General features: G+C 37.1%; 1 protein-coding gene and 1 long non-coding RNA gene across 4 annotated transcripts; both read left to right on the top strand.

Annotated features, from left to right (window-relative positions):
- Window positions 1-2541: 2541 nt before the first annotated feature.
- On the top strand, window positions 2542-7263 carry LOC143469703 (uncharacterized). The gene is made up of 3 exons (XR_013119187.1): window positions 2542-2958; window positions 3357-6065; window positions 6465-7263. It is a non-coding gene; the product is annotated as an uncharacterized LOC143469703 (long non-coding RNA).
- Window positions 7264-8606: 1343 nt separating this feature from the next.
- LOC143459974 (serine/threonine-protein kinase Nek1-like) lies at window positions 8607-25057 on the top strand. 3 transcript variants are annotated; one of them, XM_076957311.1, is made up of 29 exons: window positions 8607-9177; window positions 9467-9581; window positions 10760-10941; window positions 11160-11256; window positions 11340-11496; window positions 11683-11930; window positions 12106-12284; window positions 12391-12462; window positions 12557-12712; window positions 13455-13570; window positions 13923-14027; window positions 14297-14405; window positions 14992-15067; window positions 15328-15443; window positions 16576-16770; window positions 17115-17276; window positions 17507-17676; window positions 17930-18002; window positions 18115-18214; window positions 18521-18670; window positions 19296-19432; window positions 19723-20462; window positions 20566-20692; window positions 21126-21233; window positions 22182-22470; window positions 22904-23011; window positions 23255-23412; window positions 24033-24165; window positions 24571-25057. In XM_076957311.1, exons 1-29 carry the CDS (start codon window positions 9079-9081, stop codon window positions 24579-24581), a joined length of 4488 nt encoding a protein of 1495 aa, XP_076813426.1. In that variant the 5' UTR covers window positions 8607-9078; the 3' UTR covers window positions 24582-25057. The 3 variants fall into 3 exon arrangements, with proteins under 3 accessions (XP_076813426.1, XP_076813419.1, XP_076813434.1); XM_076957304.1 differs by having other exon boundaries at window positions 8608-9177; window positions 21123-21233; XM_076957319.1 differs by having other exon boundaries at window positions 8610-9177; window positions 12557-12703; window positions 21123-21233.

The raw sequence follows: 25057 nt of genomic DNA, 5'->3' as shown, positions 1-25057 counted from the left end.
TGCATTTTAACCTGCACTTTAACGTATTGGAAGCGTTCCAGAATTTTGACTTAAACTTAAGTCGTTTGTTGGCGATGATTTTAATTGGATGGTTGTTGAGCGGGACATTATGCTGGTTAAGCGGTTGAGCTGACGACTGAAAAAGCCTGAAAAGCTTTAACATAACATGGCCTCAGTACAACTCCGGCCATAGGTTCCACATGTCACAAAATTGACAAGCCACGATGACAAGTTGCTTCTATTTTGCGTCGTCTGTGGACTTTTTAGGGCAGGTGCAAGCAACAGTGATCCCAACAACACTTCGGGCCATCCAAGCCACTATGCGAGCCAGGATATCTGGAGATGGTTGCTAAAGTCAGGTAATTGGCACGTCATAATAAGATATCTTGTTTATTGGGGCAACATTAACAGCCGATTTGCTGTATTTTATGCATTTACAATATAGGTTGATTACAATACATTGTTGCTTTGGTTTCAATGTGTAATCTTTTTCATAAGTCTTCACCCATGTATAGGTCATATTTTAAAGTGTTTTGTGTGTTCTTTTATCAATCAAAGATTTTCTCTACACGCATAGACAAGATCTAACACAAGGAGATTTTCTTTCAGTTTATAGTCTATTTAATTTTTGTATATTCTAGACACTTTAATGTTATTTCTTCTTACATATACGCAGCCACACCAAGCGACAAAATGGGAACCAAGAGGAGTCTCAAATGGTTGGTGACATTAGCAAGTTATTACCAGATATGCAGAATATCAGCAGAAGGATCATAAAATATTATTGGCCGCACACAGCAATAAAAAAATAGGCTTTCTCTTTCGTTCGTTGTTCTAATCTAAATGATGATTCTAACCCTAAAATCGCCGCGTTGTACCGTATAAGTTAAGTATAAACAATAAATATCTGGAATATCAATTGATAAATTGTGATTTAGAAAAAAAAATATTCTTCTGGTCTGTATGACTTTTAGGCCCACTTATAAATTCATGAGCTTCATAAGCCCATAGTATTGCCCCAGTTGTAGCCTGTATGACCCTTAGTGCATGGATATGATTGCCTGTTTTCTGTTGTGGATACAACTTGTCCAGAAGCTTCATCCACACAAACACGCCCAGGTTAATTTCAACTGAGTTTGACGCAAAGGTTCACATTTATTTCAATTTAGATTCTGCACTTGATCGATCGAAGAATACGGTCACCGAGACCAGAGTAATCAGAAGATAGATATTTACGGAAAACGCGGATAACTTGGTCGTTGTTGACTTTTTTGTCCAACAATGACGCATGTTTAGTTGGAAAATATTTTGAACTAACTAACTATTGAACTTGATTCCCTAATCATTTCAATAATAACCAGTGGCGTTTGTCCAAATGCCGTTTTTTTATACTGGTCCATATACTGTCCATACTGGTTTTAATGTTGCTCGTATTGGTTTTGATAGAGCAAGGACTTCATTTGTTATTTGAGTCGTTTATCAATTATTGCATTAATGGTTGTTTGCAGGAGACAAAGCACAGCGGAAATGCTTCTTGGTTTTTCAAAAAGAGATAAAAGAAAATTTTCTAAATGAAAAGAAAAGAAGGATTTTAACACAAAACTCAAGGTTAAATGTTAACCGAGTTTGACGCAAAGGTTCACATTTATTTCAATTTAGATTCTGCACTTGATTGGACGGAAATTGATGACCCCGCTAGTACCTGGTGCGATGGAGAGTGACGCATCCGGTGTCTCAAGTCAAATCAACAAGAGTCAGTATAATCAAAAAGTAGCTTCTGCAACTTGATAACCGTTGCTAGTTATATTATAAGTAGGAAGTCATTGTATACATTATACGTATAGTTATTTGTTGCTGCGTACATTTTATCATCATGTTGTTATTTGAAACGGAACGAGTCTGACTCTTCATACCAATTTTAGATGAAGAATATGGTCATCGAGACGACAGTAATCTGAAGAAATTAGATAGTTACGGATAACCTCGATAAACTGGTCGTTGTTGACTTTTTTGTCCAACAATGACGCATGTTTAGCTGGAAAATATTTTGAACTAACTAACTATTGAACCTAATTCCCTAATTATTTCAATAATAACCAGTGGCGTTTGTCCAAATGCCGTTTTTTTTATACTGGTCCATACTGGTTTTAATGTTGCTCGTATTGGTTTCCATAGGGCAAAGACTTTATTTGCTATTTGAGTCGTTTATCAACTATTCTACTATTGCATTACTGGTTGTTTGCAGGAGACAATTAGCACAGCGGAACTGCTTCTTGCTTTTTCACAAAGAGAATAAAAGAAAATTTTCTAAATGAGAAGAAAGAAGGATTTTTACACAAATATCATGGGGGATTTTTGCTTAATAAAACGTTTGAAAAAATTGTCTTTTGCAAAAATATTTCCTTCAGCAGAAAGCGCTGTATTGCGTAAAATTCAATACCACAACATGCAGGTCTACATGTTTGCAACAAAATATCAAAAAATAACACGCTACATAGCCTACTACGAATCATGACTACCTGATCGAACATATATGACGCTATAGCAGAAAGTAATTAATGCAACGCGCTCGCTGGCAGCCTAGATAACACGAAACCTTTAGTCAAAAGATCACGAACCGTCTGCTGTGCTGTTTCCAGGAAGTGAATCAGATTTTCGCCATCATATGGACAAACGCTGGGCAGTCGTTAAAGCCTGAAAGGTATCATAACTATTAACCTGTGCATGGCCTGAGGGATTGACCAGGTTTATGAAAGTTTAACTGCATCTGGCCCAAGCACTCAAAACTAAATTCTGCTGGTTCAGGTGAAGACGTCGTGAAGTTGTGAAAGAAGTAGCGACAAAAAATGAACAAGTTTATTTTATTTTGCGTCCTTTCAACTATCTTCTGTGTAAGGGTTAGTAATGCTGAGTCGTCCCCTCTGTCTCAATTTATCTGGAAGCTTCTAAAGGCGAAAGGTCGGTCTATTATATTGGTTATGAGTTGTGGTTTTATAAGTTGTGCTTTTGCTTGTATAAAACTACATTGCAGCTTGTTTCAATTTGCTTAAGGAAAGTCGAAATCCTGTTTATAGAAAATTGAAATGCATTATACTTACGGTAGTTGCTATGATTTAACGACGCTGTACTTGCTTTAGGCTATGGTTATATTTACATTATGGCTGAGCTAAGCTTAAACTACAAGATTTTAATAGAGATTTAATTTTCCATTTAGTTAAAAATCTGGTGTGTCATCTATAACGAGCACCTTGTTTCAAGATAGGTTTTAGCTTAAGATGATGTCAAACGATGATGACATCAAATCGCCCCAATGCTTATTTATTACTATTTTAATCTTTTGAATGTTTTATTTATAGGTTTTTGGTCCGCTTTCATCAGGTCGCGTTTGCAGGTTCCTGGCAGAAGCGAGGTAGTGAAAAAAGACAATCTTTTAAATGCAAATTTCCTGGGAAAATAGGAACAAGAAAACAAAACTTGTTGAAGTACAGTACAAACTAACCCTTTAATAGTAACTGCTTTTTAAAAAAGTATGTGACGACCACACCCTTGCAACAATATGATGAACTGGTCAAGGCAATATTTAGCGTGACGCTGATTTGGTGTTTAACCAATTATGCATTGAACTTCTGGGTAAAAGTTACAACATAATTTTGGGTTTATCTAAACCATGTGTCGGGTATTTTTAGCCATAGTGATTGCCCATTATAACAACTGGAAGCATAACATTTGCTTGTTTGGCAAGATGGCTACATGACGATGTTGGCAAGATAATAACCAGCAACTACCCTACAACACTTTCAAAAGAAAAACTTAATTGTCAATGAGCTATTCGCTATAATTGCATATTTCAATTACATCTCAAATAAATTTTCTTTGTAGAAAGAAGGATTTTGACACAAAATTCAAGAGTGATTTTTGCTTAATAAAATGTTTGAAAAAATTAGCTTTTATAAAAAATTTTCCTTCAGCAGAAAGCGTTGTATTGAGTCAAATTCAATACCACAACATACAGGTCTATATGTTTCCAACAAAACATCAAAAAATAACACGCTACATGCTATGAATCATGACTATCTGAACCAACATGTATGACGCTATAGCAAAAAGTAATTAATGCAACGCGCTCGCTGGCAGACTAGATAACATGAAACCTTCAATCAAAAGATCACGAACCGTCTGCTGTGCTGTTTCCAGGAAGTGAATCAGATTTTTGCCATCATATGGACAAACGCTGGGCAGTCGTTAAAGCCTGAAATGTATCATAACTATTAACCTGTGCATGACCTGAGAGATTGACGAGGTTTATGAAAGTTTAACTGCATCTGACCCAAGCGCTCAAAACTAAAATCTGCTGGTTCACGTGCTGATGACGTCGTGAAGCTGTGAAAGAAGTAGCGACAAAAAATGAACAAGTTTATTTTATTTTGCGTCCTTTCGGCTATCTTCTGTGTAAGGGTTAGTAATGCTGAGTCGTACCCTCTGTCTCAATTTATCTGGAAGCTTCTAAAGGCGAAAGGTCGGTCTATTGTATTGGTTATGAGTTGTGGTTTTTATAAGTTGTGCTTTTGCTTGTTTAAAACTACATTGTAGTTTGTTTCAATTTGCTTAAGGAAAGTCGAAATCCTGTTTATAGAAAATTGAAATGCATTATACTTACGGTAGTTGCTATGATTTAACGACGCTATACTTGCTTTAGGCTATGGTTATATTTACATTATGGCTGAGCTAAGGTTTTAATAGAGATTTACTTTTCCATTTAGTTAAAAATCTGGTGTGTCATCTATAACGAGCACCTTGTTTCAAGATAAGTCTTAACTTAAAATGATGTCAAAGGATGATGACGTCAAATCGCCCCAATGCTCGTTTATTACTATTTTAATCTTTTGAATGTTTTATTTATAGGTTTTTGGTCCGCTTTTATAAGGTCGCTTTTGCAGGTTTCTGGCAGAAGCGAGGTTGTGAATGAAGACAATCTTTTAAATGCAAATTTCCTGGGAAAATAAGGACAAGAAAACAGAGAATGTTGGAGTACAGTACAAACTCACCCTTTAATAGTAACTGCTTTTAAAAAAAGTATGTGACGACCACACCCTTGCAACAATATGATGAACTGGTCAAGGCAATATTTAGCGTGACGCTGATTTGGTGTTTAACAAATTATGCATTGAACTTCTGGGTAAAAGTTACAACGTAATTTTGGGTTTATCTAAACCATGTGTCGGGTATTTTTAGCCATAGTGATTGCCCATTATAACAACTGGAAGGATAACATTTGCTTGTTTGGCAAGATGGCTACATGATGATGTTGGCAAGATAATAACCAGCAACTACCCTACAACACTTTCAAAATAAAAACTTAATTGTCAATGAGCTATTCGCTATAATTGCATATTTCAATTAAATCTCAAATAAATTTTCTTTGTAGAAAGAAGGATTTTGAGACAAAATTCAAGATTGATTTTTGCTTAATAAAATGTTTGAAAAAATTAGCTTTTATAAAAAATTTTCCTTCAGCAGAAAGCGTTGTATTGAGTCAAATTCAATACCACAACATACAGGTCTATATGTTTCCAACAAAACATCAAAAAATAACACGCTACATGCTATGAATCTTGACTATCTGAACGAACATATATGACGCTATAGCAAAAAGTAATTAATGCAACGCGCTCGCTGGCAGACTAGATAACATGAGACCTTTAATCAAAAGATCCCAAACCGTCTAATGTGCTGTTTCCAGGAAGTGAAACAGATTTTCGCCATCATATGGACAAACAATGGGCAGTCGTTAAAGCCTGAAAGGTATCATAACTATTGACCTGTGCATGGCCTGAGGGATTGACCAGGTTTATGAAAGTATCACTGCATCTGGCCCAAGCGCTCAAAACTAAATTCTGCTGGTTCAGGTGAAGACGTTGTGAAGCTGTGAAAGAAGTAGCGACAAAAAATGAACAAGTTTATTTTATTTTGCGTCCTTTCTGCTATCTTCTGTGTAAGTGCTAGTAGGCCTAATGCTGGGTCGTCTCCTCTGTCTCAATTTATCTGGAAGCTTCTAAAGGCGAAAGGTCAGCCTATTATATTGGTTATAAGTTGTGGTTTTTATAAGTTGTGCCTTTGCTTGTGTAAAACTACAATGTAGCTTATTTCAGTTTGCTTAAGGAAAGTCGAAATCCTGTTTATAGAAAATTGAAATGCATTATACTTACGGTAGTTGCTATGATTTAACGACGCTGTACTTGCTTTAGGCTATGGCTATATTTACATTATGGCTGAGCTGAGCTTAAACTACAAGGTTTTAATAGAGATTTACTTTTCCATTTAGTTAAAAATCTGGTATGTCATCTATAACGAGCACCTTGTTTCAAGATAAGTTTTAGCTTAAGATGATGTCAAACGATGATGACGTCAAATCGCCCCAATGCTTATTTATTACTATTTTAATCTTTTGAATGTTTTATTTATAGGTTTTTGGTCCGCTTTTGTCAGGCCGCGTTTGCAAGTTCCTCGCAGAAGCGAGGTAGTGAATGAAGACAATATTTTAAATGCAAATTTCCTGGGAAAATAAGGACAAGAAAACAGAGAATGTTGGAGTACAGTACAAACTCACCCTTTAATAGTCACTTCTGTTCAAAAAAAGTATGTGACGACCACACCCTTGCAACAATATGATGAACTTGCCAAGGCAATATTTAGCATGACGCTGATTTGGTGTTCAACCAATCATGCATTGAACTTCTGGATAAAAGTTACAACATAATTTTGACTTTAACTAAACCATGTGTAGGTTATGTTTATCCGTAATGATTGCCCATTTTAACAACTGGAAGGAAAACATTTGCTTGTTTGGCAAGATGGCTACATGATGATGTTGGGAAGATAATAACCAGCAACTACCCTACAACACTTTCAAAAGAAAAACTTAATTGTCAATGAGCTATTCGCTATAATTGCATATTTCAATTACTTCTCAAATTAATTTTCTTTTTAACCAAAGACTTAACAACAAACCTTAAAGCCACATCACGGAAATGGCAAATTGGTTCTGCATTTGGTTTTTCATTACTTTTGTATGAAAGCTATAGTGGCAATAAACCACTAGTCCAACACATTAGGCCTGCAACTGCTTTGTTGCCAGCTTGCGGAAGTTTTACAAAAATTCCTTTTTTAATATCGTCCTATTTGTAAATTTTAACACTTCGCATTGTTCATTTTTGACAAAGAAAGTGAAAAAACGAAAATAAAATGCTAACGATTAAGCTAAAATTAGATTTTCTAAAATCACAGCAAATTGTGCAGTTCATGCAAGAAAAGATGGAGGCTACAAAGCATATGAAGGATTGGATTTTTTTGTTTTTTTGCTAAAAAGCATATTATAAAGCAACAACAACAATAGCGATTCAAGAACTACAAAATACAATTATTATAAAACGATAACAGAGAAAAACGTTAAATCTATGGCGAACGACGGGTATAAACATTATGAGGCATCCTCTGGATACGCTCCTGAAAGCGTAAGGTGCAAACTGAGAATCGAGTTGGAAAACGCTAAACGGGTATCGCCTATAGCCGTAGGAGAGAGAGAGAGAGAGAGAGAGAGAGAGAGAGAGAGAGAGAGAGAGAACATAGCTATGTCATGACTCCGAGATGTTCTGACTCCAGCCCAGTTACCGTCTCTTGCTCTTCTCGACTAGCACTGCAAATAAATCGACGTTGCCAGCAAAATGAGAATCGTTGATAGAACTTGTATTGAAGCAAAGTAAAACGAATTGAATAAAATAAACTGAACCAAACTCTTCACACACACACACGTTTACACAAGAAACCTATACACTAGTTTAGGCAATTAATGGTAACTATGTATAAAAATGCGAAGAATGCGGAGGGCTGTGCTGAAACTAGCACGACTGTGTGGAATCAACCACCACAAGTTTAGAGCGGCCACCAAGATAGTAATATCCCGATGCAAACTGGTGCAGCATAGCAGGGCTTCTCAAACGTTTTTGTTCTGCAACCCCTTGATGTGTAGCTTACACATAAAGAATATCAAAACAATAAACGTCCCATCACAAATCTCAAGTGATACTTTTGTCTATGGCAAAATCATGCAAATGTAAAGCGAATTAAAAATATGATAAAACAGACATCATTTTATAAAAGTTAAATTTGTTTCACGACCCCGCAAAAATACATTTTACGACCCCAAACTGGGTCGCGAATCGCGATATATATTTTGAGAAGCCCTGCTGTAGAGGCGCATCGTGCACTGTTTCATGGTTTTTACTTCGTGCAAAGTATCGAACCGAAACCGAACCTGGGCCTTTAATTTGCTTTGGTTGGGTATTTTTAAGAGTAGACTCAGAAAAATGGAATTTTATAAAACTTGGTCCTTCATTAACTGCGCTTCCACTCCCTGAAGGCGTGTTGTTTATAACCAGTCGAATATCATTTTTCAACTCTGCGATTATGAGTTTCTGATGCAAGAGCTTCGAATAAGCTTGAGTTGAAGAAGCCTTTTTGCTTAATAAAAACTTGTTTCACAAAAAGGGCTAGTTCCAGCTATTTAAATCTACAAGAAATTTTAAAGTTTTTTCATGGACATCTTACTTCACCACTAGGTGCGAAATACATCACAAGGCGCATTTTTTGCTCATTTATAATCGCGTAGTTTTGGTAACAAGACGCTAAGTTACTGGTTGATGCCAGAAAACTCTGCCAAGCATTTCTGAAATTATTTTACGTTTTGTGTTGTTACAATTTATGCCGGTAGAGAAAGAAAATAATAAAATAATGAGTTAAATCGTTTTTACCATCTTATATTTCAATATCTTTTTTTAATAGATCCACAGTTGACAGTTAACTTCAAAACTTATAGGCTACCAACCAGTATAACTGTACAGCCGTCCCGTATGACCGTTTGTCGGACAGTATATGGGCATTAGAGCATAGTCAGGAAAGCAGTTGGTACCATCAGATGGTGCATTTTATTAGTTTGATAATTTTTAGCCTTTGGTGAGCCAAGTAGCCTAAGCCTGGGCTACAGGATCAAGTTTTTTCTGTTTTTGCCAATTCAAACCCAAAATGGACAAATACACCAAAATTAAAAAGATTGGGGAGGGATCGTTTGGAAAAGCAATTCTTGTGAAGCACAAAGAAACAGGGCATCAGTATGTGGTGAAGGTATGTTACATTTTGGCGTCTGGTGCACAACCAAATAATGTCACAACTTAGGTAGCAGCCAGGCTTAGCATATAAATACATCATGCGGTTGTGCGTTTCTTAACTAGCCCCATATTTTTCTTCTTAAAGCATATTGTGTCGGTTGTGATAAATGGCCTGAATGTTACCAGTATCATAAATTCCTCTATATTGGGCTACTGTCACACCATGTTTATATACTGCATACCTTTAGTTTAAAATTCGAAAATATCTGGAAAAGCTAAAAATTTCCTCTATCACTGTTGTGCAGGAAATTGGAATCTCAAAAATGAAGCCAAAAGAGAGAAACGAAGCGAGAAAGGAAGTGACTGTTCTCTCAAAAATGCGTCATCCCAACATCGTACAATATACGGAATCATTTGAGGGTTCGTGTATAAGTTTTAGTAGTTTTATGTTTTGTCTTTTTTTACTGTGTCACTGTCATGATATTTTTTATGATTTGCTGGAAGTTTTTTGTCGTTGAAGTCTTTAATGCTTCCATAAACTAATTATCATACCTTAAATGTGATATTTTGTGCCATTAGATCTAAATGTAAGTCTAAACTTGTTTTACAATATTACTGTAAACCAGGCATAACCAACTTTTCACTGAGGGGCCATATTCAAATTTTGGATGTCCACTCAGACTGAACTAGTTTATCCTTAAGTTATACACCTAAAAATTTTTAATCAGTTTTGTAACTATGAGGCAGCCTATATTCGTGTAATGGATATGTCAGGATATTGCGAAAAATTTACTCAAAACTCCAAACGTATTGCTCATTACATGCTAAATTAAGTAGCAGTTTATAAAGAAGAGTAGAACGACAGATTTCATGCAATCTTCTGCAATTTCACCACAATAAACTTGTTCGTTTATTTTGAAAGTTTTCAAATATCACCACTGGTCTGTTATAGAACACCTGAAGGGACTTGCATCTCATTTTTTTAACAATTTCCTGGCTCTATTGCTCTGAATTTTGGTTTGAGGTAATTTATTGCATTTAGTGTTCCAGCAAAACAGGGTCAGTTGAACCATCGTGAAACGATATTTTTTATAGAATTTCAGAAAGTGTAGCTTAAGTTACCCCGAAACTAAACTTAATCTGTCGTTTAACTCAAGCAACGAAATTTAAACAAACATTTACTAATTTGACTTTTGTAAAAAAACTTTTTTTGGATGTTTATTTTTAATGTTGTTTCTACAATTCTCACAAGGGTTGCAAAGAAAGACTAACTGACCACAAACTGACTCCAATATTAACTTTTGTTAGCATTACTGTAACTCAATTGAAACGTTTAGATTAGAAGAAACATTTCTTTCCTATTCCAGAGGATGGAATGAATTTAAGTTTCTTTTCCATGCTCCAATTCTTGCCATCTTGTGTTCTACAGCAAAGCATCTTGTTTTTACAGGAACTGAAAATATGATTTAGGCAAAATAGCTATTTCTGTTTCAAAGATGAACCTATTCTACATACTGAATCGGCATTCCGATATGCAATTGTTAATAGTGTTATTGTAACTTTGTTGAAGTATTCATATTGTTTATAAATTGTTTCAGAGGACGGTCACCTTTTCATTGTCATGGAGTATTGTGAAGGTGGGGACCTTTATGCATTGATAAACAAACAGAAAGGAGTCTTTTTTTCTGAGCAACAGGTCTTAAGTTGGTTTGTTCAGCTTTGCCTTGCGTTGAAGCACGTTCACGATCGCAAGATCCTCCATAGAGATATTAAAACATCAGTGAGTGTGAAGTTTGTGCACTCTTGTACATATTTAATTTTATTAAATTTGTTTCTTAGCTTGCTGGCTGTAAGTTTGAAATTCAGTTTTCTTGCTATCAAATGAACTCAGTTCATTAAAAATGGGTATTTTTTTTGACTTATTAAAGTTTATTTACTGCTTTTATCAATGATGTTTTGAGGAAATGATGTCTTAGTTCATACATATTTAATTTTCAGAACATTTTTTTGACAAAATCTGGGTCCTTGAAGCTCGGCGATTTTGGAATTGCAAGAGTCCTGAATAACACGATGGAATTGGCAAGAACGTGCATAGGTAGCGACAATCGATAAGTTGGATGTAAAGTTGTGTTTCTCACCTACCAGCAGTTTGGTACCACAAGTTTTTTTTCAAATTAGGAACACCTTATTACCTAAGCCCTGAGATCTGCGAAAACAAACCATACAATAACAAAAGTGACGTTTGGGCCCTTGGCTGCGTTGTGTATGAGACTTTGACTTTAAAGCATGCTTTTGAAGCTGGGAATATGAAAAACCTGGTCCTTAAAATTATTAGGTAAGTTTATTATTAGGTGATTATATTCCCTACCTTTATTAGTATTTTCAAATTGATGCTGTTATTTTGATTGTTTGTTTCTTTGTTTTTTAAGCCTTGATTTGAAGTATATTTGTTTGTTGCAAACCGTAATCATCTCAACCATCTCACTACATTGAGGTTTGTCTAAACTACGCGAATTTACAGGGGATCTTACCCGCCCGTTCCAAGCCGTTATTCGTACGATCTTCGCAGTTTGGTGTCCCAGTTGTTTCGACGGAATCCTCGTGAGCGTCCTTCCATCAACAGCATCTTGCGAAAACCGTTCCTTTCTTCTCTAACGGAGCGTTTTCTCTCTCCTGAACAGTATGAGGATGAGTTTAGTCACACAGTTTTACACAAAGGTAGACCACGGCCGTCCAGCGCAAAACCTTCAAGATATCAACCTCCAGCCGGTAAAATATTTATGTTTTACCAAACTGGTCTTATTAAAAGTGTTTTGTAGTCATCAATAAATGTCAATTTTTTAAAAGTAAAAGTTTTGTGACAAACACAGGACTGACCGTATTAGTCGTGCTTGTTTAAAATCTTTTTAAACCTTTTAAAAAGGTTTTTGATCCTTTTTTTCAGCAAAACGACTCCAGAACATAGAAGTGAAGGGATCTGCCGTTGGTGTGCGCAATCGTCGTGATCAACAGATTGCCGCGGCCTATGGGCCCTCTGTGGCGGTCAAAAAACCCAAACTCGCTGCTCCCCGCCCAGGTCGAGTAGTGAATGCACAAAGAGCAGTGGATGATATTCTGGAAAAGGTTTTTTTTTTGCAAAATTTATGGCGTTCTCAGTAACTGTTAAAAAACCAATTCAACATTTTTCTTTTGCAAACATTGCTTGTGTAAGATGTTGAAACTATTGTAGAAAAGACAGCAGTTAGTTGAAGAAGAAAAGAAAAGGAAGGAGAAATTGGCCGAAGAAAAAAAGAAAAGACTGGTACATCTTTTCATCTTCACGTTAATCTTTATTTTTCTCCTGCGTGTGACTGAGCAAACATTTCGTTAGAATTTGTTGTTCCTCGTTGATGCAGGAGGATCTCCAGAAGAGACAGCGGGACAGAGCCCTTCGTGTCAAGGAGGAACAGATGAAGAGGGCTAGAGATGAGGCTAGGATGATGAACTTAAAAAGATCTGCGGACCTTTTGGATCCCAAACAGGATGACAGGAGTTATCTCAGTGTAGGAAGAGTTTAGTGGTTTTCAACTTTTATATCAACACTTACATCTTCTAAAGCAGGGGTGGGCAAACTACGGCCCGCGGGCCGCATGCGGCTCGCCGGCACTTGCAGAAACTCCTACTCATCACTTATTGTTTTAATTAAACAGGTTACCTGACAAAATATTATTCCCTTTACGAGTGTGTTTTTCTCTTCACTTTCAGTGCGTAAACACACACACGTCAGTCGCGCATGTATTGCAACATACACTTCTCACGCATTGCTTGATTCAATTGTTTGATCATAAAATACAATTACGGTAGCGGCTACCGTAGGCCTACCGTAACCGTAAAACTGTGAACAGTTGCACAAGTCTCATTAAATTTTGTGATGATGATTGCATAGATTTAAACGTAACTGAGTGTGGAATACAAAAATTGTGTTTAATATGAATATGCGTTTATTTACACACCGGGTAAATTTTCCTACTTTGTAATGAGAATGTGCGGCCCGCCGGCTGCAACATTTTTTCAAATGTGGCCCTCAGTACAAAAAGTTTGCCCACCCCTGTTCTAAAGGGATCTATTTCTATTGTGATCTATTTCTTTATAACGCAACGCCAGCTTATAAATCTAATATGCCTGAACTTATTTGCAGCCTTAGGATTTGTTTCTCAGTAATTAGTAGTTCACTGCTGTAGTTTGAACTATATGTATGAACTGTATAAATTGTAGCCACTCACGAACTTGCAACCGTCAAACGATGTTTTATAGAAGGAACCATCCTTTCATCAACACGCTGGTAGAGAAAGGCCAATCTCTGCTCCTAAAGAGAAGGGAGATTACGACAAATATCATGAATACTTGAACCATCTTGAGCAAGGGAACAAGTGTGTGGTTGTGTTTGTGCAAAGTCTTTAGTTAATTATTTCTAATTGTAATTTGGCTTTTAGTAAAGCTTCTAAATGTCTTTTGTTTTTGGGTAAATATTTTTTTATTTGCTTATGATAGTTTAATGACAATGTACATAGTTACCTGACAATGACACAACAGCCTACTTAGAAGTGCCAAAGTCACATCAGCTTTATTCAGAACTTTACTAACTAATATCACCTTTTTTGTCAGCTAATTATCGTGAACATTGCAACTCGTATCTAAAATTCATCAAATTTTTCTCAGGTTTATTTTCTCGGAACTGATTTTATCTATAAAGATTCCACAAAGTGTTGTCTTTATTTTCAGACCAGCTGCTGCTGAATTTGCTGCACCGGGTCTGAACAGAGTAAAAGCCGCTTGGGACGAACGAAATAAGGCTCAAAACGCCATCCTGGCTGCTCATGCTAATAGGTTCTGTGTGTTATTAATGATATTAATTATATTGTAATTCAAGGATTTTTTATATTTTCGATATATCTCTGCTGCAGTCATAATCTACCTCCTGGTACTTTTCAAGGTTCATGCAAGAATTATTGAAAAATGCAGAATATTCGATATTTAACCCTTATAATATTCTCGTATAAATGACCCATTGACCCTAGTTCATTGATATGAGCAATTTTGATGTGTGTGAGTTACCACAGAGTTTATTCCTCATTTCACGACTATTCACATCACAGACTTGTTGGTGAGCAGGCTGCCGGCCAGGCCAAGATTGTGAGTGAATACTTACAACGCAAGCAAGAAGCCCAAATGAACAAACAGAAGGGAAACCTGGAATTATACAGGGTGCTTGATGATTTTTATGATAATGTTTGTGCAACACTTGACAGAGAAGTCTAAGCTTTCTTATCATGAATGCAAAACATAATGCAGACCTTGCTATATTTAATTCCTATGGCGCGCTTGAAAAATGTTTTCAAACTTGCAGGCCTGATCTGTCTTTTGATGCAATGTATTTACAGGTGTTGTTTTTTTGCTATGGCAACAACTGGGGAATTCCCCCTGTTGTGTACATATACCTGTGGTAATATTTATACTAACGCCTTAAAATAACCATTCGTTGTCTGGAAAGTGCTAGTTCTGGCTGTTACCATATATTTAGTCATGAATTGTAAAATCGTGTATACTTTGTATTGTATGTGGAAAAGCTGACGTAGCAGTCATTTCATACAGTCTCCATGCAGTGTTACAAAAGCTTTATGACACAGTTAATGTAATTTTACACCAGTGCAGTAATATATTCCCACACATACTTTCTATAATCCATTCGTACTTTATATTAATGCTTTATTTGTACCATCTTCATACGCATAAATCATAGCGTCTGTTGTCACATTTAAAAGTTATTTACATGCATATGTTTTTGTTAAAGAATAACGACGCTGCAAAGAAGCCCAAGCTTGGAGTAGCCGCAGCGCTGCAGCCTTATTCTGCCGCATCAGCAAAAGGTTGTTTTAGTTTTAATTTTTGCAAACATATTTAAACACTTTTTGAAAAATTTCTTTTTGAACCAAGCTGTTAGTCTGGATTTTTGTATGTTAGCTTACTAGTTACTGCTGATGCTATGTTTGGTGCTAAGTCAGTTAAATATTACAGGTGCTTATACAGCTACATTAGTGCATCAAGTGATATGTAGTCAGTAGTCATTATTTGTCTTGCAAACCGTAACAAGATTTCTCTTTTCACAACGTTCTACTTCACCATACAGCTGGTAACCCCGATGAAAAGCAGTATCTTTCCCGGCTGCACCAGATCAGGCAACAAAACTACAACGATAGGAAAGCTCTTCAGAATAAAATCAAAGGCAATCAAAATGCATATAAGGTCGGTGTCATGAATTTTCTTAATATCTGAGTCAATGTTCCATGTCAATTCTGCAAAGATTGTGTTGCCGTGGAATTAACTTGGAAAATTTGCAACCAGTGTGTGTTATTGGGTCGGGTCGATATAAACCGAAATTAGTTAACTGAATATTGCCTGTGTGGAAGATTCGGGCAAACACAAATACTAACGATGGCGAACCCGAATACAATATTACTTATAAATTTATTGCCTTTGGTAAGAAATGATGACGTACTTTCTTAGCTAAGCTGAGTTAAACCAGAGTCAATATTTTTTACTGAAGGTATTTTATTTATGGATTTTGCTTTTCAAATCGTCATTTGATTAAATTTTTAGCAATCACGTCACGTTACAATTTATACATTTACAATTTTTTGATGAAATTTTATGATTTGGTGCTGATATGAATAGACTTGGGGTTCGTTTGAGTCAACCTTTATGATATTCGGTTTCATACGAATCCAAATAATCGCACGCGTGACACGTCCCTAGTGAGTTGCATAAATTGTTACAGCTTCTGCCCAAGTTAAATGCAGCAGCTGCTCACGGTTCTAGATGTATTAAGTTTCAAATTATTAATTTTTGATTCTAAATAAAGCTGGATCTCATTGTTTTGCAAACTTATGCACTTGGTACAACATGACTTTTTGAAACGCTTGGTATTTTGGTCATGTTTACTGTCTTCACAGCTGACTTTAGCAAACATCATGTCCAGTTTGTTCTGGTTACTGCTGTTGCTGCTTCATATTGAGAGCGAAGAGTCATCTGTTTCAAGCTTTTTACTTTGTTAGATGTTGGTCTAACCTCAGTATCAAACTTTAAATGATGATTAACCCTATGCTAATGGAAATTGATCCTTAAGTCAATTCCCGCTTAAAACCTTATTTTGTAAAGCCCGCTTCCTTCTTTATTTGATTGGCTTATAGCAGAGACTGCTCTTCTGGTGTATAATTTCTTTGAAAAAAGTCGAAGTTAGTCAATCAAATATTATGCAAACATGGTGTTTTTAACTCGTTTGTAATAAACGAATTAAAAATTTTCGGTTCATTTGTAATAGACAAATTAGTATAAAGCAGAACAAATAAGATGACAATGATGTCATTTTACCAACCAGGTTGCTTTGGCCGACGATGAGTTGACGTCTGAAGCTGTGCAGCGGAAGAAGAAGATTGAGGCTCTGCAGCAGCAGGCGGAAGATCGAGCAAAGATGTTGAAAGAGAAGATGATGAAGAGGAGAGAAATCTTGGATGCCAGACAAGAGAGAAAGAACTTGGAAGAGATGGAAGAAAAGAGGAAACTCGAGAACTTGGTGAAAAGAAGATTTTTTTGACCGAAAATATTATAAAAATACTGTATTTTCCAAAAAGAGGATCCTTCTATTAACGTGGTTAATGTAATCCAAAATACCTTTATCTATGATAGCAGACATACTGTAATTCCCAATATATTTGATGCAATATCTTAATTTTGGATAAGATATGTTGATGTTGTATCAGTGATAATGCAAACTTACTGAGTAAAACTCGATAATGTTGTGGTAAAATCGTCAAATTCTCTTTAACCAATTGTGATAAAAAAATCTGGTGACGATAATCTGATTCATCTGATAATCTTATCCTCGTAAACAATGTGATAAAACATGTGAATGTATAGGCACGTGCACGGGGCATCATCCCACCAGATGAGAGACCGGTCAAATACAACCCAAATCCGATCGGAATCACACAGGCTTTGTTTGCTGTTGGTGCTCCCATTGTGCAGGCGGCAAAAGATGAAGAGAAGGCCAAGGGAGATGAGGTCTCGGCAACTAACGAGGTGCACAGGCAAAAAACTTAAGATTTATTTCTGATAAGGCGGCCAGCACAAACAGACGTAGTGATAAATTTGTCAGCAACTTACCAATGTGCACTATCTTTAAACAATAAATCCCATCCTGTCCAATTGAGGATATCTTGTGATGTGAACAACAAATTCCTCGAACCTCAATAACACTCAAAAGTTTCAACATTGAGAATTCACCCAAAGCGATGTTTACTCCATGGCAGGTGTTGAGTCCATCTCGTCCCGAAGGCGCCAGTCTTCGAAAACAAATCCTAAAAAGAGTAAATGAGCGATACAGCATCGATTTCGAAGAAGAAGACAGGAAGTTGGAAGTGGAAGAAAGTAGAACAAGACAAGCCGACGCTGCAAGCCAACAGAAGGACGGGAAAGAAAAGTAAAATTAATTTCCTGATATGAAATTATAGAAGTGATTTTTTAGAAATAGAAATCAGCTAAACTATATTAAAATATCTTACGCAGACTTGCGTGTCATTGTAATGTCAAATGCCCATGTAAAGCTTATCCCATCTATTTAAATGCTGAATCACCAAATATTGCAATTTCTGAAATTATGATTGACACTTTTTCTGCATTGCCACGCCAACACCATTATACTAATTACTTCTTGCTTGTTTTCATGATATCAGACCAGCAGTTAAACCAGCATGGGATGAAAAGCCTGGGGCAAGACCTCTTCCTGTGTTGCCTGAGAAAACAGAGGTAAAGCGCTGTAGCATGTTTCCGTTTGTAAAGCGTCAAACTGCATCGGTTGTTCATGGTTTCATGACATAGAAGTTTCATTTACAAAAAGTCGTAATATCATATCATCCAGGCAAGCAAACCGCCAGCTTGGAAGCAGTGGGGTGACGGTGGTGATATTGGGGCGAAGATAGCTGGTCTTCCCTTGCAGGAGACGGCGTCTCAGATGGAAGGTTGCTCCAACAATATTCTCTTAGGCGCATAACTACACACTGTCACATAAAAAACGCTACTGAAACCTTTGCAAATTTGTCTAAACGACAAATGTATATCCAATTTGTAAAAGAACTGTGAACTTTTAATGAGTTATTTTGATCTTTATCAGCAAATGCTTACAATCCCAAAAAAGGTTACAACTAAATGAGTTTAAAGGTTTTTTTTGATATTATTCACCAGTATTAACATTAGTAGTAGCAGTACAGTAGTAGTATTATTCGATAGTATTAGTATTTGTCAACAAACATTTCTTACCGTTCTAGCAACAGTCTTACCGCCAACGCTCCATGAAAAACCTGCACTTCCCAAACGTCAATGGAACGTTCCTAGCGGTACCTTCGTTCAGCGTCTCAACCAGATGACCATACAAGCTCCGACCATGACCCTGCCTTCAGATGGCGATAAAGAGCAAAGTTAGATATTATGTATTTGTTTTCATATATATATAGACTAATCAGGCGATAGCAATACTTGTGTGAGGAGCATAGTGGACGCTCCTTAGTTTGAGTTGTTCGATTAACTGAAAATTTTGCACAACTCAAAGAAATTTGACTGTTTTCAGTAAACTGCTTTGACATTGCATGTAAAAATCTTAAGCTAACTTGAAGTTTGTTGACTTGAGACTTTGGTAAACTCACAGTTGCTGTCTTCAAGGTATGATGATGTCATTTTGCCAGTAGTCAAAAAATGTTAATTCCTTGTAATATAATAAACACAGTGGATAAAAGTTGTGGCTTTGTTAATGGGTTGACATGTTATTGTTTTAGAAACTTTTATCGTGTTTTGAACAAGTTTTGTTAAAATTTTTGGTTTAAAAATTTTCACAACTATCGATTAACGCGTAGTAATTTGAAATTGAACTCATTCTTGTCTTCGCCAAAAAGTTCGGAAGTTGCTATACCAATTAGTATTTAAAAAAACTCATAAAACATGGTAATTTTAAGTTAAAGAAGAACATTAGTCTTTCGACATACTTAAAAAGTGTAATGTTTTTAATTTACATTTTTTTAAGAAAATACAAATAAAATTTTGTTAAAGATGACGGATTGGAAACTTCGCCAGTGAAAGAATCAGACACAAACAACAAGAAAAAGGATGAACAAAATCTTCAAAGTGTAAAGGAAGATAAACCGCCTAATGCACAGGATCACAAAAGTGTTTCCTCCTTGATAAAGGTGGTGCTTTTTGATAAATTGCTTAACGATAACTTGTCTGATAATTTGTAAATTCTTTAAATAATGTAAGAATTCTACTTGATCTTTGACGCAATTATTGTTTGACTGAGGCTGATTTTATAATATGCCCATTAGTGTAATGTAGCTGATAGTTCGTATTTTTTATGAAAGTTTGCGAGCTGTAAACTTGCTGAACATTTCTCAGCTTTCTTAAAACTTACGTGTGACTAGATTTTACATAAAACCTGCACAACGCTTGCCATTATTTCACTGCGTGTCTTTAATCCTAGGCGTATGGTGGTGGCAGGCCGCTACCCATGCCTAAACCTTCCATCAACAACGCAACTATTGTGATAAAATCTGTCGATGCCGTTCAACCCAACAACCCTGCTCCGTCTAAGCAACTTGCCGCCAATTTCACACCTGTCCCGAAGAATGGCACATACGTGATTAAGTCCATAGACATTGAAACTCCGGAAATCGTCACCAAATCAGTGGATGTTGGGAGTGAGAACACAGATGCTAAGGTCAAGGATTCGTTGGAAGTTGAAAAGCAAAGCAATGATGCCTTGGAAGCTGATGTTGTAGAAAGAAATCCTCCAGCTAAGCTTGATTTGAAAGAGGAAGTTCCAGCTATGCAGGATGAGGCAGAGACTGATAAGCTTTCACCTGAAGAATCCTCAAAATCTCAGAAAAGTTCTTCACCTAAGGAGAGTCCAAAATCCAAAGCTATGGAAGACACCACAGCATCCCAGACAGGTTCACCAAAGTCCGGGAAGAGTGATGAGGAGGATATAGAAGTGGTGGAATTAACAGAAGGAATCAAAAACATTGCTTCTCTTGACGATAAACCAGTCCAGCAAGCATCTGCGTGGACAAGTCAAGAACCATCTCCGACGAAACCGGCTTTACCACCCCGGCCCACGCAGCTGCCAAACTCACCAAAGAAAAGTCCGTCTTCCTCAGAGGAAGCAGATCCTCATCCAGAGTCGCCTGATCATAAATCTCATTCTAAAGATTCTTCAAAGAGGTTTGGAAAAAAATCAAGATTTCCAGATTAAAATATCACTTCCAGGCTAGATGCTATCCATTCAAATCAGAAGACTATCATCCCGCGTCTTCCTTTTCTTTAGATCATCTCCTACGTCCCCACAATCACGTGATGTTTTGCAGCCTCCGGTCTCCGAAAGTCCGTTCTTTAGCAAAGTAAATCGAGCGACGAGAATCAACAATCTTGCAACCTCACCTTTGCCCAAACAGGTAGGTGTCGTCTTACGGTTCATTGGATCTAAGCTATTTGTTATATATATATGTTATATGCTAAAGTATCCATGCGGTAGTCTGTGGGTCATAGTACGCTACATTTACAATAATTTAATGCATACCTGGTCAAAGCTACTGGAGAGATATACCACCCCCGGTGGGCAGTAACTTTAAAATTAGCTGCTGCTAGGTGGCGCACGACGATGTTCCACATACGCATCTCGTTGGACAGTGGGTCGTTTTCTAATTCCATTAATAAAATTATCCGTCCGACTTGTTTCAAAAAATCGTAGTACTACACTACGCACTAGACCTTATTGTGGCTAATTGCATTATTAATTACGTGATTGCAAAAACGAAAAATGTATTTTATCTTACCAACTGTGCCATACCAGGTGTCATCATAACAAGTTTATGTTGTTTTCAGAAGGACACGCCAATGAGTGCCAGTCCCTTGAGCAAGAGCCTCTACCGCACAGCGAACGATCAGATGTTAATGAAGTTAACTTTGGGCCACTTCGATTCGCCGAACCCTAAAGTCAGTCATTTTTTAACTTTATTTCTTGTCAAGTGCAATTTAATCTTGGACAGCGCTAGTTTTAAACTTCCAATTATAAGGAGATTTTTGTTGAAAATTGAGGAACAACTCGATTTAAGTCGCTCAACTGCAGGAAGTTGCAAGTTGAAATTCAAAGCAATATTGCCTTTACAGCTAATGTGTTAATTTACTTGTTTACCAACGGGGTTTTAGAAAATCAATGTCAGTCAATATCAGAGGTGTTGAAGCTTTTTTGGGTTATTATTGAGCTACTTTAAAATGGACGGGCCAAAGTGACTGACTAGTAATGAAACTTTGAGAACAAATGCAAAATATATGTGATTATTTACGCATTGTTTGTTTCAGCAAAACATATTCGCTGATTTTGAATATGACAAGCTTTAACAAACATCTGAACCGCTATCCATTAAGTAAAATATAAACGAAATTGTTTATAGATAAATAATGAAAATTTTTTGTATAATACGCAATCTATTCCAATTGCCTTTACGATTAACGTGTTGAGAATCCTTCGTGGAAACCATCGCTTTCAAGCGCACCCAGCTCTGTGTTTTACGTCAGTTTTTTGGTATTAGTTATCAGTAGGATGATGATAATGGCCGTATGCTTTGCACATGGCGACAGAATTTTTTATCCATGAAGTATTTGCGCAAATCACTATTGGACGGCGTAAGCTGCTGCGTTACAATTTTCTGTGCAAACTATAGGCTTTGTTCAAGTTAAGCATATCCGTGTGAAATTTGCCCGGCTTAATATTTTTTATTCAATGTTTTTCGTGTTATTTTTTTGTTGAAAAGAGCCGAATCTGGCCACGGATTTATTGGCAAATTAACAAATGAAATAAGAGCATTTGCTGGTTAATGGCAGCAGTCAATGTAAAATAAATGAGTTAACATAAAAGTTAGAATTTTTTTGCGATTTCTCCAGTTTCTTCGGACTTGCTCCTTGCCTGATCTTACATCAGCCGCATCCAAGGAGGAAGAAGAAGAAGACGAGGTTGGATTCCGGGAAAGAAAACACTCCTCGCAGCTGCAGGATGCTGAAAACGATCCCCAGGAGCTCTTTGTTGCTGTATCCATGAACGACACCAACTTCGATGAAGATGAAGAAGTTGATTTTGGGAGCACGGTCGATGATGCGGTTGCCACTGACGACGAGGAATTAGACGTCATGAGAGCGAATCTGGAAAACGCGCTCCTCATCAACGACGATGGAGGTTAATAGGGCCTGCTGTTGCGACATAATTAAGCATTGTGATGTCATATTGGTATAATTACACTGTCAGAATACTCCCGACGGTAATTAGATTGTATAAATATGTTTATACTCGGGTGTAATCAGGTTTCGTAGTCGGTGGGTCGATTATTATCTACGTACTAATTATTTAGCGGGTTTATGCGCGCGTGAAGTAATTGTTGTTGTTGTTGTTGTTGGCACTTTTAAGAAACTGTCTCTCCATGTTCTCCAACGGTCTCTCAAAATTTATACTTCTACAGCTACAGCAAAAATTTAGCAGTCGGTCTTTAAAAGTCACAGTCTTTTAAAACTTCTTATATGAAGTCGAAGTCGAAAACCTGATCGTCTGTGCATAGCTCATTTAAGTCCATTTGCTTTTTTAACACCTCTTTAACCCAACCTTCTTCCACCAGGGTCAGCGTCGCCTCCCTACTCCGCTGGACATCAGGCAGCCTTGCTCCTGGAGGATGTTGACGATAGTGACGAAGGTGTTGACGTAATAAACGAAGAGTGGCAGTCAGGTTGGTTGGTGTTACTTCATATAGACGATATGCCCCCGGGAAAAGCAGCAGAATGCGAAATAGCAAAAAAATTTCATCGAAACGCTTTGGGTTCTCGCATCATTTCCATACTTAACTGAATATGCCAGTTGTATCATTCTATTCGGTAATGGTCGTATTTCAATGTTTTTAATTTTTTATTCCGCTTTTAATTGAGCGCAAAGGTATTATGACGTATAAACAATTGCCATTGTTGTGTCATAGATAGCGATTCATTCGCCGACGACTGCGATAAAGACGGAAGCGACAACGGCGATGATTCCGACACGGGAAGCGTCTTTTGCAGGTTGGAACGAAATCGCGAGCAACTGGAACGAGATTTGGGGCTCGAAAAGTTTCTGGAAGCGTATCGCTGCGTGCAGGTGTGTTTTGCTGATTTGTAGTGGTCGGCATTGCAACTGAACTTACGAATGTGCTCAAAATTTCATTCATAAAAGGTTACTGGAATTGAGATGCCAGAAAAGGCAGAATATTGCGCAATTGCAATTAATATTGTAGATTTTGAATTTGTTCCTCTTGTTGATGTTGAAAATTAGCATAAGATCTTAAGAAGATCGAAAAAGAAAGAAATACAGTGTTAGCGGTCGTAAGCGATATACCCATAGGTGTTAGAGTGTGGTTTTAACTTGATCGCTCTTCTAAATGGAACCTTGTAACCTTCCAGCACGAATTAATTGCAGCGTTTAATGTTTTTAACCTCGTGGATTAACGGGGTTTAGTTTAAGAATCTGTCTGCCGTAGAGGTGATCGTTTGAAAGAAAACAGATATAGCTACTCGCTTTGAATCGTTGGTTTAGTTCTTAATTCCTTCCATTTTCCCTTCTGCATGTGCTTTTCATAACAAGCGGAATATTTATTTCAAGAACCGCGCCGTTTTCCTGCACAATCACGTCATAGGCACGGCAAAATTTGTGTACAGTGTGTTAGAAAACCATTGCTATGACCATTATGACGTCACGATTAAACCGCGCGATCTGTGCAGGCGATCCACGAGGACGCAGACGAGGAGATGGCGGAATGCGAGAGACGAGTTCGAGCGGTGTTGGGCGAGAAACATGATCTTTTATACCAGAGGATCAGACAACTCGTGCTGGCTGATGGGGCTTACTGTGAAGGTATAGAGCTCATTCTTGTCGGTTTCCGATGAAATTGTGGGGCTCTGTTTACTTTATGACGTCATTATGTTACCATTCTACCCACCTTTGAGTTGTTTTGTTTCTGCTAAATACGCGGATTAAGAAATTGGATGCCTTTTCACTGTCTAATGTCCAACTTTGATGCGTTTTCGGCTTCAAATAGCCAAAAAATAATCATGAAATATTCATTACTTGAAAATGCAATACGGGGCTGTTACAGGAGACCCGGATTTCAAGATAAATTCAACTTTGATGTATATTTTACCTGGTCCTTGCTCTGTGCTTGCTGTTAAGAAAGCAGGGAAATGTGGTTCAGTGAAAACGGAGCGAATTTTTGTTTATGTTTTGCTTCCGCAACAGTTTTTATTTTTCGCTGTTTTTCAGACAACGACTAATCAGCGATGGTGTGAAATAATTGGACCAAGCCGAAAATCAACTGAAGTTTCTTGTATCAAGCCCTGATTGAAATATTGAATTCTCTTGTTTTTTCTTCACTAGTGCATGCCATGTTGTAGTGTTGCTTAGAATGCTTTTCCCGAAATTCCCGTTTCTTCGTCGGCCTAGCTCCTTACTCATAACAAGCATTACGCCAAGGGGCACAAGAAGATTATAACGTCACAATATCGGTCATTATGACGCTACGTCATTGTCTATACTCTATGGCGTCAATAATAACCAATCTCTTAAGACTTAAAAATTTCCAGGAGATCGCGTCTTAATGTTTCGTGCGCTGGTTCTTCAAGCAGTTCAACGCTGATAATAATTTTTGTATTGTGGAAATCCATTTCTTGAAACATCGTTATCTTATTTACCAATAAACATTGTGCGTAAAATTTATGCCGCGATGATGTGCGGCAAATGCACCTTTTTA

Source organism: Clavelina lepadiformis, chromosome 1 (genome assembly GCF_947623445.1).
Source record: "Clavelina lepadiformis chromosome 1, kaClaLepa1.1, whole genome shotgun sequence".
In the NCBI taxonomy this organism is placed as follows: domain Eukaryota; kingdom Metazoa; phylum Chordata; class Ascidiacea; order Aplousobranchia; family Clavelinidae; genus Clavelina; species Clavelina lepadiformis.
The sequence above is the reverse complement of the archived record's forward strand: the minus strand, read 5'-3'. Positions and strand labels throughout refer to the sequence as shown.